This window comes from Schistocerca nitens, chromosome 3 (genome assembly GCF_023898315.1).
Source record: "Schistocerca nitens isolate TAMUIC-IGC-003100 chromosome 3, iqSchNite1.1, whole genome shotgun sequence".
Lineage (NCBI taxonomy): Eukaryota > Metazoa > Arthropoda > Insecta > Orthoptera > Acrididae > Schistocerca > Schistocerca nitens.
In genome coordinates this window covers 779,352,085-779,369,079 of record NC_064616.1, presented here as the reverse complement: position 1 = coordinate 779,369,079, position 16,995 = coordinate 779,352,085, and the positions used below count along the sequence as shown (strand labels likewise).

General features: G+C 38.5%; 1 protein-coding gene across 6 annotated transcripts in view; it reads left to right on the top strand.

The window, feature by feature from the left end:
- LOC126248788 (inner nuclear membrane protein Man1) overlaps positions 1-16,995 on the top strand; it is a 374,228-nt gene that overhangs the window by 233,917 nt on the left and 123,316 nt on the right. For all 6 annotated transcript variants that reach the window (XR_007545538.1, XR_007545537.1, XM_049950169.1 and 3 more), the window contains exon 7: positions 7,008-7,208. Coding sequence is in view for 4 of the 6 variants with exons in the window: in XM_049950169.1 (XP_049806126.1) it covers positions 7,008-7,208 (201 nt within the window). In the remaining 2 variants the exon portion in view is untranslated. The remainder of the gene's footprint in view (positions 1-7,007; positions 7,209-16,995) is intronic.

Genomic DNA, 16,995 nt, shown 5'->3' with positions numbered 1-16,995 from the left:
ATGGAATCGGTGGGTTCAGGAGGGTAATACGGAACGCCATGCTGGATCCCAACGGCCTCCTACCACTAGCAGTCGAGATGACAGGCATCTTATCCGCATGGCTGTAACGGATCGTGCAGCCACGTCTCGATCCCTGAGTCAACAGATGGGGACGTTTGTAAGGCAACAACCATCTGCACGAACAGTTCGACGACGTCTGCAGGAGCATGGACTATCAGCTCGGAGACCATGGCTGAGGTTACCCTTGACGCTGCATCACAGACAGGAGCGCCTGCGATGGTGTACTTAATGACGAACCTGGGTGCACGAATGGTAAAACGTCATTTTTTCGGATGAATCCAGGTTCTGTTTACAGCATCATGATGGTCGCATCCGTGTTTGGCAACATCGCGGTGAACGCACATTGGAAGCGTGTATTCATCATCGTCATACTGGCGATGATGGCATGAGGTGCCATTGGTTACACGTCTCGGTCACCTCTTGTTCGCATTGACGGCACTTTGAACGTTACATTTCAGATGTGTTACGACCCATGGCTCTACCCTTCATTCGATCCCTACGAAACCCTACATTTCAGCAGGATAATGGACAACCGCATGTTGCAGGTCCTGTACGGGCCTTTCTGGATACAGAAAATGTTCGACTGCTGCCCTGGCCAGCACAATCTCCAGATCTATCACCAACTGAAAACGTGTGGTCAATGGTGGCCGAGCAACTGGCTCGTCACAGTATGCCATTCACTACTCTTGATGAACTGTGGTATCGTGTTGAAGCTGCATGGGCAGCTGTACCTGTACACGCCTTCCAAGCTCTGTCTGACTCAGTGCCCAGGCGTATCAAGGCCGTTATTACTGCCAGAGGTGGTTGTTCTGGGTACTGATTTCACAGGATCTATGCACCCAAATTGCGTGAAAATGTAATCACATGTCAGTTCATAATATATTTGTCCAATGAATACCCGTTTATCATCTGCTTTTCTTCTTGGTGTAGCAATTTAATGGCCAGTAGTGTATAAGAATCAAGAAAATGCTTGGATGGAGTGTGACTTGCTCAAGAAATGGTTTGAGCACCCAATTTGTCCCTAAGGTGACTGTGTTCAACAAAGAAAATGGATTGCCTAATCACGCTCCGCTTTTTATAGACAACACTATGTCCCACCCAGAAGAAATGAAACTTGCTTGTGGAGACATTGAAGCAGTTTCTCTACCACCAAAATTAACCTCAGTTCTTCAGCCTAAGGACAAAGGTGTGTCGCAGGTCATTAAACAAAATTTCAGGAAAATGCTGCTTTGCACCTTACTTGACGAAGATGAAAATGCAATCACAATCCTACAAAAGCTTAAGAAAATTACAATAAAAGATGTGATTTACTGGTTGTCTGAAGCAAGGGATAACTCTACTAAATGTGCATTACAAAGATCATGGAAAAATCTCTGGCCTACATTGGAATTTGTTGAAACAACTTTTATGTCAGTGAAAGACTGTGACCTTCCACTAGTCAAGTAAATCCTTGGCTATGAAGATGAAGAAGAAAGCTGTGTTGAGAAGAAGACTGCTGTTGACGACAATGACCATGAGGAGCATTGTAGCAATGCTGAAAGGTTCATCAGCTCAGAGGAGGAAAGCAAGGGGGAGGTGAATGCTCAAACTGATTTCATATCACACATGGATGTGACAAATGCTCTTTACTCACCTTATGCTATGTTGAACAGCATGTTTCATCAATACCAAATGATGTTATGTTTATGTGGCAATGGTGGAACATTGCGTGTTCAAGTTGATTCAGTGCTCTTCGCCAGAAAAAATACTTACTTCTTAAGTGTTTGTAAATTGATTATTTTTTGTGTTTATAAGTGATTAAAAATGATTCTACAGATTGTATAAATGGAGCTGACATGTACTGTATGTACTTTATTGTAAGTAACCACCTTCATTTCAATATGGTTTGAGATGTTTTCATCGTGCTTAGGCTCTATGTATGTCTCTATTTAACTTCTTTGTATAATAATAAACGGACATTTTTCACGGACATCTTTTTAATTTCTCCTGTTTTTAAATTTAAAAAAATGGAATTTTTCTGAACTCTGTTTGGAATAGGTGGATTTTCAGAATAGCGGAGTTCAGAGTAGTGGGACTCTACCGTATTTTCAATACACTTTTAGTTTTCGAACAATGCTGAGTTGAAAGTATAAAAACTGATGTGTTTCTTTTGCTTGTCATCTTATGTAAGTTATCTTGGTTCAACATAAGCTAAAAACCTCAGTCATGGATGGAAAATAATTGTTTGGAACAGAATTGGAAAAAGTGTTTGTTCTATTTCATCAGATAGTAGAATGATATTTCTTATTTACAGAAATAACTATCCTCAAATTTTCAACTTGAGACCATTGGACCATTGTGGGAATAATAATCATAATATTTTCTCACTTTGCATTTTTCTTGTAATTTAATTTTTAAAAAAATCATTATTTTCAAGAGGTAAAAGGAGAAGATAGAAGCAATTTCAACAGAACAAATGTTGCAACTCTGAAAAATTCTTGAGAAAGTCAACTTTGAAGTTTTCCGACCATCTTTAATACACTAAAATTAGATCAGTTTTTCTCAACAGGCAGCATGGCTCTGTGGTGCAATGGATTCGATTCATGGCCAATGCAAATTTTTAAATAGAGGTGCTAGTTCTACTAACATTTCTGTGAAACATAAAATACATAACCTGGAAAAAAAATTGATAGTACAAGAGGTTGGTTTGAGTCTCCTTTCAGTTGTTATTTTTTCCATTTTACCCTCTTTCTACCCCCCACCCCCCCCACCCTTTTCTATTTAGTTTGAATACCTATGACATTTAAACATAAAATTTATCAAATATATGCTAATGTAACACACATCTAAGCAACTTCTGGCAGATTAAAACTGTGTGCTGGACTGAGACTTGAAATTGTGGCCTTAGAAGTGTTAGAGTCTTGATCCAGCACACAATTTTAATCTGCAAGGAAGTTTCATATCAGCGCACACTCCGCTGCGGAGTAAAAGTCTGTAAGATGGATCTAATTGTCATTTTTATAGAAAATGCAAGTCTTCTTATTTATAATTACATATCATCCAAAAAATCCAATTTTCATTGGAAGTATAAATTCTTAGATATTGATATTTTATAAAAGATTGTTAATGATGCTATTAAAATAAAAAAAAAACATTAAAAATTAATGTTCTTAATCCTCATGTGTTTTACGCCTCATGGAAGTGCTCATGGAACATGCAACTTTGTGTAAAATTTTACAACAATCATGAATTGAAGATGTACCACCCACATTATAGGTGAGCATTCTGCCACAGAGCTACAGGGACCATCTAAAAGACAACCTTGCTGTAGGGTACTATAGACATTCTTAAAAATTTGAAGTCAGCTTTCTCAACAATTTTTGGGAGCCATGTTGAAATGCTTTGTGTGAATGATATTTGAGTTTTGAACTACAGGTACCATTAAAAAAATTAAAAATCTGATTGCCTTGTGTCTCGTGAGCTGTACCTCCATCTACAATGACTTCACTAAACAACAATGTTCCTTTATGATCTGCTGTGTATATTTTTCTCAGTGTTTATAGTACTTCATAGTTTATAGCCTTTTCTGAACGTGTATTAAGTGATATCAGCAGTGAAACAGATGGTTAATTAACCACCCCACCCTGTCGCTATTGTCATAAAAGTATATTTTAGTAGCTGCTGTGAATTGGCCTGACCTAAAGGAGCACTACATGCCTCACTAAATCCATTACTCAGTATGTGGGAACAAGACATGGAAATTCTATTGTAAGTTATAAAAAGTTGCAGTTTTGTTAATTTTGAATGGGACAATGGGAGAGAATTATTCAGTTGTAGGCTGTAGGTAATGTAACCAAACCTCTTGCAGATCTCTCACTTGCATGTGCATTTGCTGCTGTGAGGCTGTTCGATGCTTCACATATTAATATTTCCTTGTTTTCCAAAATACCTATCTGAAACACAGTTCCCTGTTTTCTCCCATAACTAAAAGAGGCTCTTTGTCTGCCATTTCCATTATCAGCTCAGAGTTATGCTCGGTGGCAACTTGTGACTATACATTCTGGGTGTTCAAAAATTTCTAGATTCAGATAAATTTGAGAGTGTGAAATCAATAGCTTCTGCGGCGTAACAGTTACGGTTATCAACAAGTTTATATAACTACAGCCACTGCCAATTGTAATAACAACAGTAATAATAATAGTAAAAAATAAGATGCATAGTTTATCTGACAAGGAAAGAATTGTTTTTGTGGAATTTTGTTGTTTTGTACATAATTAAGTATAGTTTTGGGCAATAAAGAGATGATGTGTAACATTTCGCAACTCTCCATTTCGCATTTTTGTGTAATTGGGGTTTTTTGTGCTTTTCCATTTTTTCAGATGGATGTACAATATTCGTAACAGATGTATTAGTTCACGAATTTACCTCTGGGCCGAAAATCAAATATTCTTACACTGTACCCACACGATAACTTTTGCTAACTGCACACTTTCTTGTTAAATGTTCACTTTTAGTCGCACTTATTTCATGATGTCACTCTCTCAATCAAAGGATCTGTGTCTCAGAGGCCATAGTTTCTTTGTGACTTACTTTTTGTGGTAATTTACCTTTCTGATCCCAGAATGAGATTTTCACTCTGCAGTGAAGTGTGCACTGATATGAAACTTCATGGCAGATTAAAGGTGTGTGCTGGACCGAGACTCGAACTCAGGAACTTCGTCTTTTGCGAGCAAGTAGTCTACTGTCTGAGCTACCCAAGCACAACACACAACCCTTTCTCAAAACTTTATTTTTCTGTTAGCATTTAAAATAGATTAAACATAGTTCATGTATACACTGTGCATGAAAGCCAATTCCTGCACAGTAAACCACCAATCATTGTGGAAATGGTTAAACTTAAGTAGTAATGTCTACCAACATGGTCACTTGACTAAAATACTAATGAGGCACTGCTGTCAATCCCACATTTAAGTGAATATCAGAGAAACCAGTGATAGAACTTTTCGTGAAATTTCACATATACAGTGTGGGCCTACAGCACAGATAAATCTGCTCATCATAAGATCAATAGATTTCAGAAGCATGAATAAATGCTACAGTCTCACAATCAACAGTGATGTGCGTTAGGTTCTTATGATTCTCAGCACCTCAAATGGATTACTGTATGACAAAATTCATAAGTTACTATACTATAACTCATTCAGAAACTGACAAAATAGGTTTACTGTCAGTACAACTTTAGCATATACAGTCGTTTGATCTAATTTTACTATATAGTGAGTGAATTAGCATATCTGAGGACTGTGCTATCATCTAGCAGGATTTATGGTGAGCAAAACAGGGTAAAAGTCTGCCTCAGTGTGCTACCACCTGGTGACACTGATGTAAACTTCTAGTTGAGTGACAAGGCTAGCTGTGCACATTATCAAATCCATATGTATTTGGCCTGTAAGGCAATTGGGTCATGTGAGCTGCGTATGCACAAAAGCTTCTTAAAACATACACAACTGAAAGTATGCTCCTGACCCCGATACGAAGTTTCATGGAGTCTAGAGCAGCACGGTAGATTTAAGTGCTGTTTCTTTCAGCTGCAGCATCTATGTTGCATTTAACAGTATTCAAAGAAAACTAACCAACAAATCCGCAAGATGTTGAAAGTTAGGGTGTTCATGTGCTCTTACACAGGACCCACCACTGGTTGCTAGGATCCGTCTTTGCAGTGATCCGTAGTTTTTAATACAATTGTTGACCTAACACCAACATGGAGAAACCTGAATTTCAGGTTTTCCAGACACTGGACTCGCATTCGGGAGTACGACGGTTCAATCCCGCGTCCGGCCATCCTGATTTAGGTTTTCCGTGATTTCCCTAAATCGCTACAGGCAAATGCCGGGATGGTTCCTTTCAAAGGGCACGGCCGACTTCCTTCCCCGTCCTTCCCTAATCCGATGAGACCAATGACCTCGCTGTCTGGTCTCCTTCCCCAAAACAACCAACCAGGTTTTCCAGGTAAAGGCAACTGTTTTTTTAGTATGTGTGTGACACTCTTGATGTATGAGCTACTTGTTGTTACTACCACCACTGCTCTGTTAACTCCTCCCTTCTCCATCTACTTTGTCTTCTTCCTTCACCTGCTCAGTTAACTTTGAGAAAATGTTTCTTAATGATTCTTTGTTTCTGGAAGCCGAAGGTTTATTATTGATTTTTTGATGGTTGTACAGGAATTCCACAATTTACAAAGTACTATTTTCATGATACACAGCCAAGGAAAAGATGTCACAGTCTTCCTGTGGCATACTGTGTGTGTGTGTGTGTGTGTGTGTGTGTGTGTGTGTGTGTGTGTTTTCACTTACTGATGCATCAAATAGGGTGGATATACTGGGAGTTTAAGAGGCAGGAGCAGATGAATTATCTCCAGTGAAGTGCAGTAATATTTGAATTCATGTACCTATTTGTTAAATACGGGAAATAAAGTAACTAATTTCGTAGATACATTCACCAACTTTTGAGGAATTTTTGGGGATAGTAAATGATCTCCAACAAACAATTTTGTGGTGACATGCTTTGCAGTTCATCCATTGCAACGAAACTCACTCAACTAAATTAAATTCAGTGAAAGCCAGTGAGTGGAATTCGGGGAATTACGTCATTAACATATTCCAAATTCATACATACATACATACATACATAACTACTTTAAAAAACCTTCTGAATCAAACTCTTCTGCATACTGTTGATACTGTTCTTAGGTTAGTGCGTAGCATGTACTTGCATAATAAGAATAAAATTTAATTTAATGTTCATATCATCTCTGTGCCAAACCAAGACATTTTCTCATCATTCTAATAGATAAAAATCTCACAATTAAAAATTTAAATATGTATTAGTGTAATTGAATAAAATATTAATTTTAAGACTCACACTGGTACAGCCTATTTGTTTCAAAAATGTGTCTCTGGTAATTACAGGTGTGATGGTGATTTATATTATCTTTAAGCTGCTGTCAGTTTACAAAGCACATGCTGAAGCTCACAAAAGAAATGTTCGTGCAATGGTGGGTCGAATTACCAAGTTTCTTAGAACAGAATCTGACAACAATGCTGAAGAACCATTTTTTGTTGTTGTTGATTATGTTCGTGACCAGCTGATACCAGCGAAAGACTATAAACGTAAGTTTATATATTTGAAATGTGTTAGTTAATTCTATGTTATAGATAGTATTCTTGAATAATGTTATCATGTAGAACATGTCTGTTGAACAAAAGATAGCAGAGACAGTGTGTGTGTGTGTGTGTGTGTGTGTGTGTGTGTGCATGCAGGCCTATTAAAGGTTTGTAGTGGACTAATTCGTTTTATTCAAGAATCCCTCTACCATCTTCCTTTGTAGTATAGTGTTGGTGAATCTGTCATATTACTTTCAAAGTGTGTTGCAGAGTTGACAACAAATTCCGTGAGTCAATGAGTGTACTGTCAGGCTGTGGTTAATATTCTCAGTTGTTTGAACAAATGCTTGTGAGATGTACTTGTGTTATAATTACTTTTTGTGTAAGTGAGGAGTTACAGCAGAACATTATCCCCTGTTATGTTAGTAAATGAAAATATGCTAAATATGTTAACTTGATTTATGTGTCTCCAAAGTTGGCAACTATTCTTACGATAATAGCTGAATCGAAATGTTTTAGTTGGTCTGCTATATGGTTTTTCAATTTGTTTTCATCAGTAGAAATGTAGAGATTGTGCCCTTTTTTGTAAACAGCATTGACAGTAGGTGGTCCATTTATATTGTTTTAACGGTACAAATCTGGATGAGCTGTAGCTTTACAAAGAACTAATTCTGACTCCTTATTCCTATGAAATGGTAAATCATTACTATAAAGCAAGAATATTAATGGGCCCATGATTGAACTATGTGGAAAGCCTCTTGCGATTTCTCCACATGAAGATGACATGCTGTGCCTGTTTGTATTACTCAAACATCTTAATGTAGCTTTTCACTCACTGTTTCTTAAATAGGAACTAAGTTGTGTGTGTAGTGAACCATGTATCTCACAAAATCTCAATTTCTCTGATAGAATACTGTTATTGGCGCGATCAGATACCTTTGATAAGACACAGAGGCTCCCAACTGATGATATTTTATCATTTGAAAAAAAAAAAAAAAAGGAAAAAAAAATAGTATTTGCTCATTGAAGGTGGAAACTGCTTTCTAATAGAGCAGCCGTTTTGAAATCCGAACTTTGACTAAGTATCCTATTTCTACTCAAGCGACTGACAACCCCCAAGTACATTACCTTCACAAAAATTGATGAAAATGATGAGGAAAAATGAGGAATTGCCTTTCTTATAGGGAAGCCAACAATGTCATATTTTAATGTGTGTGGTAATCTATCGTGAACCCATGATGGTTTACACATGTGACTGAGAACAAGTTACAGGACCATAATGTTCAGTGCTTATTGGAGGTTTCATCAACTCTGTGTGAACTTTCACTTTTAGGTTAATGATCATCTTCCTTACGTCAGACGGGAGATGTGTGACGAATTTTCATATCACTAAATCTCCTCTATGTGGATTCTTCAGTGTACTTTTTCCTTTCGCATTTGGACTTCATGAAACAATTTTCTCAATTACTTTTAAAAATAAATTATTAATAATACCTGCTACACTTGAACAATCTTTTGTAATGCTCCCATTCTCTTTGGTAGTGGAAAAGCACCACTTTCTAAAGCTTCTTCCCCTGTCTGTTTCAACAATATCCCATACTGGTTTGATTTTACAGTCTGATTTGCAAATTTCTGACATGATATGCATACTACGGTAGATTCTCGATTATCGGACCTAAACCGGCCGCTGCAAGGTCGGATAAGCGGAAAGGTCAGATAACACATAAAATAATACACAAAAATTAAACTAAAGTAGGCTAAATGAGTTAAACATTTAATACAGTACAAATCAAATCAGACTGAATAGATATTTGCTGTGTGAATAAGTTAGTAATTGTCTTTTGTTTGCCGGGTTCCCCCCCCCCCCCCTTCCCCCCGCTAAATCATGTAGACTCTTAAGAAGTAAAACCTTGGTAGACGACGTTTCCTCCAGTTGCTCTACATATTTTAAAGCAGTTTCTAAGGCCTTGTGCTCTTCGTTGTGAGAAATCTTGGGTGCACTTTCCTCCACTACATCCGCTTCTTCGCCTTCTTCTTTTTCGTTTACCATGTTGATTATTTCTTCATCTGTCACTTCAAATTCTTCATCTTGGACAATCCATTCATTTATGTCATCTTCTGTGGTGTCAACACATCCCGGAACTTTTCATAACAATGAAAGAAGGGTAGTATTTTCTGGTTCGGTCTGCTGCTGGAGATTTTCATCATCTCGAGAATTTTCTTGATTTTCCTGTAGCAAAATTTTCCAGGTTTTGCAGTTGTATTTGCTGCAACACTCTCCCAAGATTGAGCCACATCATAAGCTACGTCTTTCAGATGAATGCGGTGCAACTGCTCTAGCATGTCTTATCCCTTGTCCATAGCATTAATTAAAGAGGAAAGCAAGTTTCTGCGGTAGTTTCTCTTCAGTGTCTCTAAGGTCTCTTGGTCCATAGGCTGACATAAGGATGTGACATTTGGAGGCAAAAAACATGGCCTTTATATCTTGATCTTGAAGTTCATTTTCATTAGGAAGACAAGTGGCATTGTCTAGAAGCAACAGTGCTTTGCGGAGCAAGTTGTTGGCTTTCAAAAACTTTTGTTTGTGGAACAAACTTGTTAAAAAACCATTCTTTAAAAATGTCTGAGCTCATCCAAGCATTTTTTTGGTTGTAATATTTCACCGGTAAAGCAGTTTTAGATACATTTTTAAATGCTCTCGGTTTTTTTGGCTTACCTATCATAGACAGTTTCATTTTCCAATTTTCTATGGGGTTACTGCATGCAAGAATTGTCACTCTTTCTTTGCTAAGTGTGTAGCCTGGCGCTGCCTTTTTGGCCTTTGATGCTAATGTTTTTTCCGGTAACATTTTGTAATTGAAACCAGTATCATCGCAGTTAAAAATTTGATCGTCTGTTAAATTTTCCTTGTCCAATACCTTGTGAAGTTTATTCCTAAACAATTGAACAGCTTCAAAATTTGCTGAAAGCTTTCCACTACAGACATTAAGTTGCCGAATTCCGTATCTTTCCTTCCAATTGTCCAGCCAGTCTACACTAGCTGTGAAATCAGGTTCACCTTCGTTTAGTTCGTTACAAAACTGTAAGGCTTTATCCTGCAAAATAGGTCCTGACATGGATACACCTTTCTCTCTCTGTTGAGTAAACCATAGGAACAAAGCATCACTCACTTTTTCATAATCACATTTTTTCATTGTTTTCCGATCTTCCAAAACAGCTGAGGTTGCTCGCTGGGAACACCACTTATCAATGTCATTGCAGTTCCTTTTCCAGTCTCGAACTGTTGTTTTCCCGACATTATAATCTTGTGCCACTTTTAACAAAGTTTCACCATTGTTTATTCTTTTTAAAGCTTTAAGTTTTTCTTCCACTGAAACGACTGCCCTTTTCCGTTTTGAAGCCATCACCACAAATTTTTACAATAAACAAATTGCAACACGTCCACTCCATGACAGATCTAAGGTAGGAGTGAGGAGTAGCAGACGGCGACAATGAACTGAGTATCAACAAACAACATGTTAGTCACTGACCTGTCATCGGCTGGCACACGTTCGGCGTGGTGAACGGGTCGGATAATACAGAAGGTCGGATAACCAAAGATCGGATGATCAAGACTTTACTGCAATGAACCTTACACCATGATCTGGCATTACATTTACCACATGGAAGGCATGTGTTGTCCAGCTTCTGCTTATTTGAATAAAGATCTATCACTGCAGCACTACCTCAAGCTACTTAAAGGGGGAAATTTATAACTGACACTAAACAATATGTGACTAATAATATCTTTAGATGAGATTTCTTTAAGCAATTTACATTAAAATCACCACAGGTGTATAATCCCTTCTTTCTTTCTGTGTGGATGTGTTGTGGATAATAAATTGAAGACTGTGGCTAGTAAGTGTTTGTTAATGAAGTCTGCAATGTTTGGGCATTGCATTTATCAGAGGAAAACAAAAGTTTGGTTGGAGAAGCATCTCTTCTGCTGATCTGATATATATTATCTCAGAGAAATGAGAGCATCTCTTTTTTTCCAATTTTGCTTTTTTTGTCTTTGTTTAAATTTGTAAATAAATGTGACTACAACAATTATGGGTTTGATATTCAGTGTCAAAATGCCCTTTTATTCCTTAAATGTATCTTATAGAATATTGAGACTGAATTTATACAGGAGGAATCACCTAAGACCTGCACCACGAATATTGCAGAAGTGGAAAGTGCTGTTGATATGCAGTTTTCACAGAATGGGTCAGTAGTCAGGGGCTCTTATTGTTAGCCAATCAACAGATTGAACCAATATTTAGAAAGTGTGTTTTTGTGCAAACATACACTTCTTTAAATGGAACAATACTTGTTGTCATTAACAAACTAAAAGTAGGGTACATTAGAATGTCAGTGTGTTTGTTGCAGCGTTATAGCGAAAGTCATTTACGAGATATCGTATTTTGAAAAGTTCCCGCATCGACACATGTACAATACCTGTGATAGCGCACAGTAAAGAACAACACAAATGCAAACACTAGTTATGTGAATTCTGACTGGTAATGAGACAACTGAACATCACAGATTGTGTTCAAAATGACCACTTGAAGCAGCAATACACACTTCTAGTCTGGTATGGAATGACTGCTGCACACGTGCTGGCATTTTAGCAGAGATGTCCTAGCACGTTGCAATAATATATCATTACATATCATCAGGTGTACTTGATATGTCCTTGTAGATAGCATCTTTCAGCTTTCTCCACATAAAAAAGTTAACAAGCATCAAATCCAAGTAATGGGCTGGCCAAGGGACAGGTCCCCTGCATCCAATCCAACCATTTGAAAAAAAATTCACAAAGACATGCTGTAGTATTTGTGGACTAATGGGCTTGACAGTAGTCATGTCAGTACAGTCTCATCCTAGCCTGCAGAGGAACATCTTCTAGCATACATGGAAGATGGTCTGTTAAGAGTCTGTGTTCCATTTATGAAAAATGGGTCTATGAGGTGATGGTTCACTATCCCACACCACACGTTTACACTCCATGGTAGCTAACATTCCTCCCAACGAAGCCAATGTGGATTGTCAACAGACCAATAGTGCATGTTAAAGTGGTTTACCTGGCCATGATTGGTAAATGTGGCTTCATCACTAAACAAGATACATTATGCGTGTAGAGTACCCAGTCTTAATGCTCATGTAGAGAAGTTAACATGATTCTCATGATCATTTCCATGCAGCTCTTGATGAAGAGAGGTGTGATAGGGATGGAACCCATGTTGATGGAGAATGTGTAGGACACTTGCCTGCCTGATGCCAGTTCCTCGTGAGATTGTACAGGAGCTAATGTGCAGATCAACTGCAACAGCAGCAAGAACATTAATTTCTCCCTCTTCTGTTTCACTTGTTTCCTTCCAGTAGATTGTCTGGGTGGTGTTACACTACCACATTCTCATAGCTGGCCGAAGAGGTTGATAAATAATTGCCGAGACGGTTGACGTATATTGGGCTACCTTGACACATACACTGAACAAGAACAACTGCGTTCTTTTTATTCTGTCTATACACTGTGAGCTTGTCAGCTTTTTCTGCTTTGGTAAATACAGTTGTCCATTCACAACCTGCTGCTTGGACTATCACACACTAACTGACTAGCAAGTTGCAGTGCACTCAGGGAACACTCAGGCACACTGTAAGCAAACAAAAAATTGGTACCTAGCACCAATGCAGGTTGAACAGAACAAAGAAGTGTCGATGGGGAAACTACAAAATATGATATGACGTAAATGACACACACTAGAATCCTCCAAGAAACACTACTGACATTCTAATTTAACCTAATTTTAGTGGGTTAACATCTATAGGCATTATTCCATTGAAAAAGTTTATAGTTGCAGAAAAATACATTTTCTAAGTAGTATTACAATCTGTTTATTAGCTAACAGTACGAGTCCTTGACTACCAATCCATCCTGTGAAAACTGCACATCAATAGAACTTCCCATTTCTGCAATATTTGTGGATCAAGTTGCAGGTGATTCACCATATATAGGCCCTGTTATAGAACTGGGCTGCATAATTTTCTCTCATCAACATTATGTATACGCAAGCAATGAATTAATCTCTCTCTAATGAGGTAGATGAAAGTATACTTGCCTTCCCCCCCCCCCTTTTTTTTCTGTGCTTGTGTTGGTCAGAACACTCATTTTCACACATTTTACCCTAATGCTTGTGAAAATTACATTACCTGGAAAACCTGTACCAAAAGAATTGAAACTCAGAGAATCTGTTGAACAGTATACCAGTAATATGCAAGTAAATCATAGAGAGATAGTATACTCATTGCCCTACCAGTGCCCTCTGTTGTGTGATCAGGATGATTAATGTTATTCCCAGCTCAGATGAAAAAAAGAACCATCAGACGAAGTATAGAAGTGATATGAGCAACATTGATTAATGTAGTATGAATGAATTTGAACAGGGCAAACAATTTTGTGTATGTGTGTTTTGGGGCCGGGGATTCTGGATGCTCAGGCACAGCAAATGGTGTCAACGTGTCTGCAATTGCCATGATCTTGTAGACTGGGTTGATAGCACACATGCCATTGTACACTGTTGAGCCAAAACATCTTGCTCACTGCCCATGACAAGCATGGTACTCTGTAGCAGATGACCCTTACATGACTCCATAACAGCTTCAGTAAAGGTTGCAGTGGTGAATCATGGATCGGTGGAAACATGTCACTAAGCTGGAAGAATCACATTGGTTGTTACATCAGGTTCATGGCCTTGTCTGGATGTGCCACCATCCAGGTGAATGGTGGCTTGAAGCATGCACTGCAATATGGACACAGGCGAGTAGGGCAGTATTATGCTATGTGGTACAATAACCTGCACTTCCATTGGTCCTGTGGTAGTAGTCAAAGCATCACGACAGCTGTGGACTGCATGAACTTTATTGTGCATCACCTGCACCACTTCATGCTTGATGTCTTCCATGACAGTGATAGCATGTTCTAGCAGAGTAACTGTTCATGTCACAAGGCCCGATCATGCTACAGTGGTGAAGGACTTGTTGAATCCACATTGCGCAGAGTTGCTGCTGTATTGCATTCCAAATGTGGACAAATATGCTATTAAGCAGGTATTTTTCTTCTGTTGACCAGAAATACCCTGATGAAAATGGATACACAGTCACTGATGTACATGGTGGTAAAATATAGTTTTTATGGACAATTTGCTCTTCAAGCTGCCCTACCTCAGTTGCCATGTAGATTTTACTTGGCACCATAGCAGCCAAAATTGTTGAGTGGCTTTGTTCATCAACATGATTTCAGTAGGTTGAGACACTATAGGATGCAACGTACAATCTCGGCTCCTACTTGTTGAGGGCAGTCTCAAAAGCAGTGTATTTCCCCTCATTCAGGCAACTCCAAATGCTATATTTCACCTGCATAGGGAAAGGAATGTGCAAGCAGTCTTCAAATTATGGTAGATACTAATATCTTCCTCGGTCTGCAAGTTGACCTGCATGTTTGCCCAATATCTTGCCCATTGCACATTTCGGGGGTATGATTACCTGGTAGTTTGCTTGTTTTAGTCCTGTGCAGTCACAACAGATAATTTGTACTCTAATACAAACCATATAGAAATATGTTCTCCAGAAACATAACCAGGCCTTCAAATTCCACGCCACAGCACTTACAGACTTTGATTGCAACATGCTGAATTCAGTCAGCCAGGGAATGTACATGCAGTTTTCACAAATATTTAATCTACTTCCCCTTCTGTGCTGCAAGTCTATCCTCTGACTACCCCATATCTTTCCTGACGGCCGGGGTTCAGAGTAGGTGTGTAGTTACTCCACCTTGTTGTAAAAGGCATTCAGACAGAGTTTTTACGTAGACATGCCCACATGTTGACAACACAGCCATGATTAGATTTTCTTCTGTACATTTTACAGTAGTGCAGGCTGTCTGGGGAAGGCCATTTTAAGTGCCACCCAACATGTCCTCTGTGTGTGAAGATCTTGTACACACCTAAACCAACTGACTTACCTATGCATCAAAAATCTAATGTCATGGAGGTGTCATGAAGTACCTTCTCATTCATAGTCCCCTGACAAGGTAGAGATCACACCACTGAAAACTGAACTGCAAACACTCCATATACACTGAGGAATAGTTGCCTGTCCAGTCCAGGGCAGAACGACTCCAGTCAATGTGTAATAGGTCAGGTAGCTCCTGTCTTGGTGGAATTTTGCATTTGGGAGAGCTCCTCGTATTGGAGAGAATAGCATCAAAGCAAATGATAAAATTGTAGAAGAGTATTGGATAAACTTTGAGCACACAAACAACCAAAAGCTTTCCTCCCCAAACAACAGCTGATCTGGGGCCTCCCAAATACAAGTGAACTAAAGGGTCATGAACATAAAGCCACAGAGTGTCTCAGTCATGCTATTTTCTGGAATAACAAATGAAAAATTCCCATAGTAACTGAAACGCAACAAAAATATTAACAAAGTGAAAGGAAAAGAAAAACCTGAACCAAATGCAAGCCTTGACATTCTGTCTGTCACCAACCTTTCCTTGACTGAATGCACGGATATTACACCAGTCTCATAGTAATAGGAATCTGAGACACATATAGCCACACACTCCTACATCTTCGCTGCTTTCACTTTCTCTGCCTTAATGTTTTTATAATCATTGCATTATTGCGTCAACTGGTGACAATTTATCTACTGTGTGCGTTGCAATACAGTAATTGAGGAACTTGGATGATCATATCCCTAATAATAGAAATTATCAGATTTATTACAAAACCTGAGTCCGTACTGAGAAGGCACCAGAAGTGTATGCATGTTCATCCACTCAGACACCTACAGTGAGCAAGCCCCACTTAACGTGCTGCATGTGGTACCTAATCTTCTTTAGATCTCACAGTATGCAGTCCTTGATTCCCCTGAAAAATCCAGTGAAACATTCATTGAGACACTTTTGGTAGTGGTCACTTTCCTGTTACAATATCCCTACTGAACTGAAGAACTAATGTAGTTCTAACACACTAGTCTCTTAGATGACCTAATTGGGTACTTTACTCCTGCAGAGTGCAGTTTTAAAAAAAAATGCTACAGTTGTGACTCCACATGTTGTGGATGCAACAGTACCTTTATCTTCATCTGTCTGGATTGAAACCCATACTATAATTGTTAGAAGAACTGGATGAGGTCATTAGAGACAGTATAAGAGTTCTCTAACACTATAATTCTGTGGCCAATTTAATTTTATTCAACTGATAAACAGTGTGGAGGCTTAATTTTTTATAATAAAATGGAAGAGGGCATGTTGGGTGTAATGCATCTCACCTGGGGAGCACACTCCACATCCTCCCAAGTGTGGGCTAAGTTCTGGGCATTTACAATCATATTACCCAAAGTAATGCCTGACATCTCTGTTAATAGAGTTACTATCACAAATCCCTGGAATGTTGCTGAACATTTTGCACCTTACTTTGCAAAAATATTTTTGTACGGCAATTACAGTCATACTGTTGCAAAATGTTTGACACAATGTTCTTCCACTCTCAATCCCTTGAAACTTCCAGTGACCCTTGTAATGAACGGGAACTCGACAGTACTTTAGGTTTGTGTTGGAATACATTCCCAGGACGCAACAAAATACATAATGAAATTCTACATCACCTTAGCAATAATGGCAAAAAAGATGTTCAAGATATTTTTAATGGAATATGACAGGAAGGGATTGCCTTCTGTGATGAGAGAGCATTATAATAGTATCCACATTTGA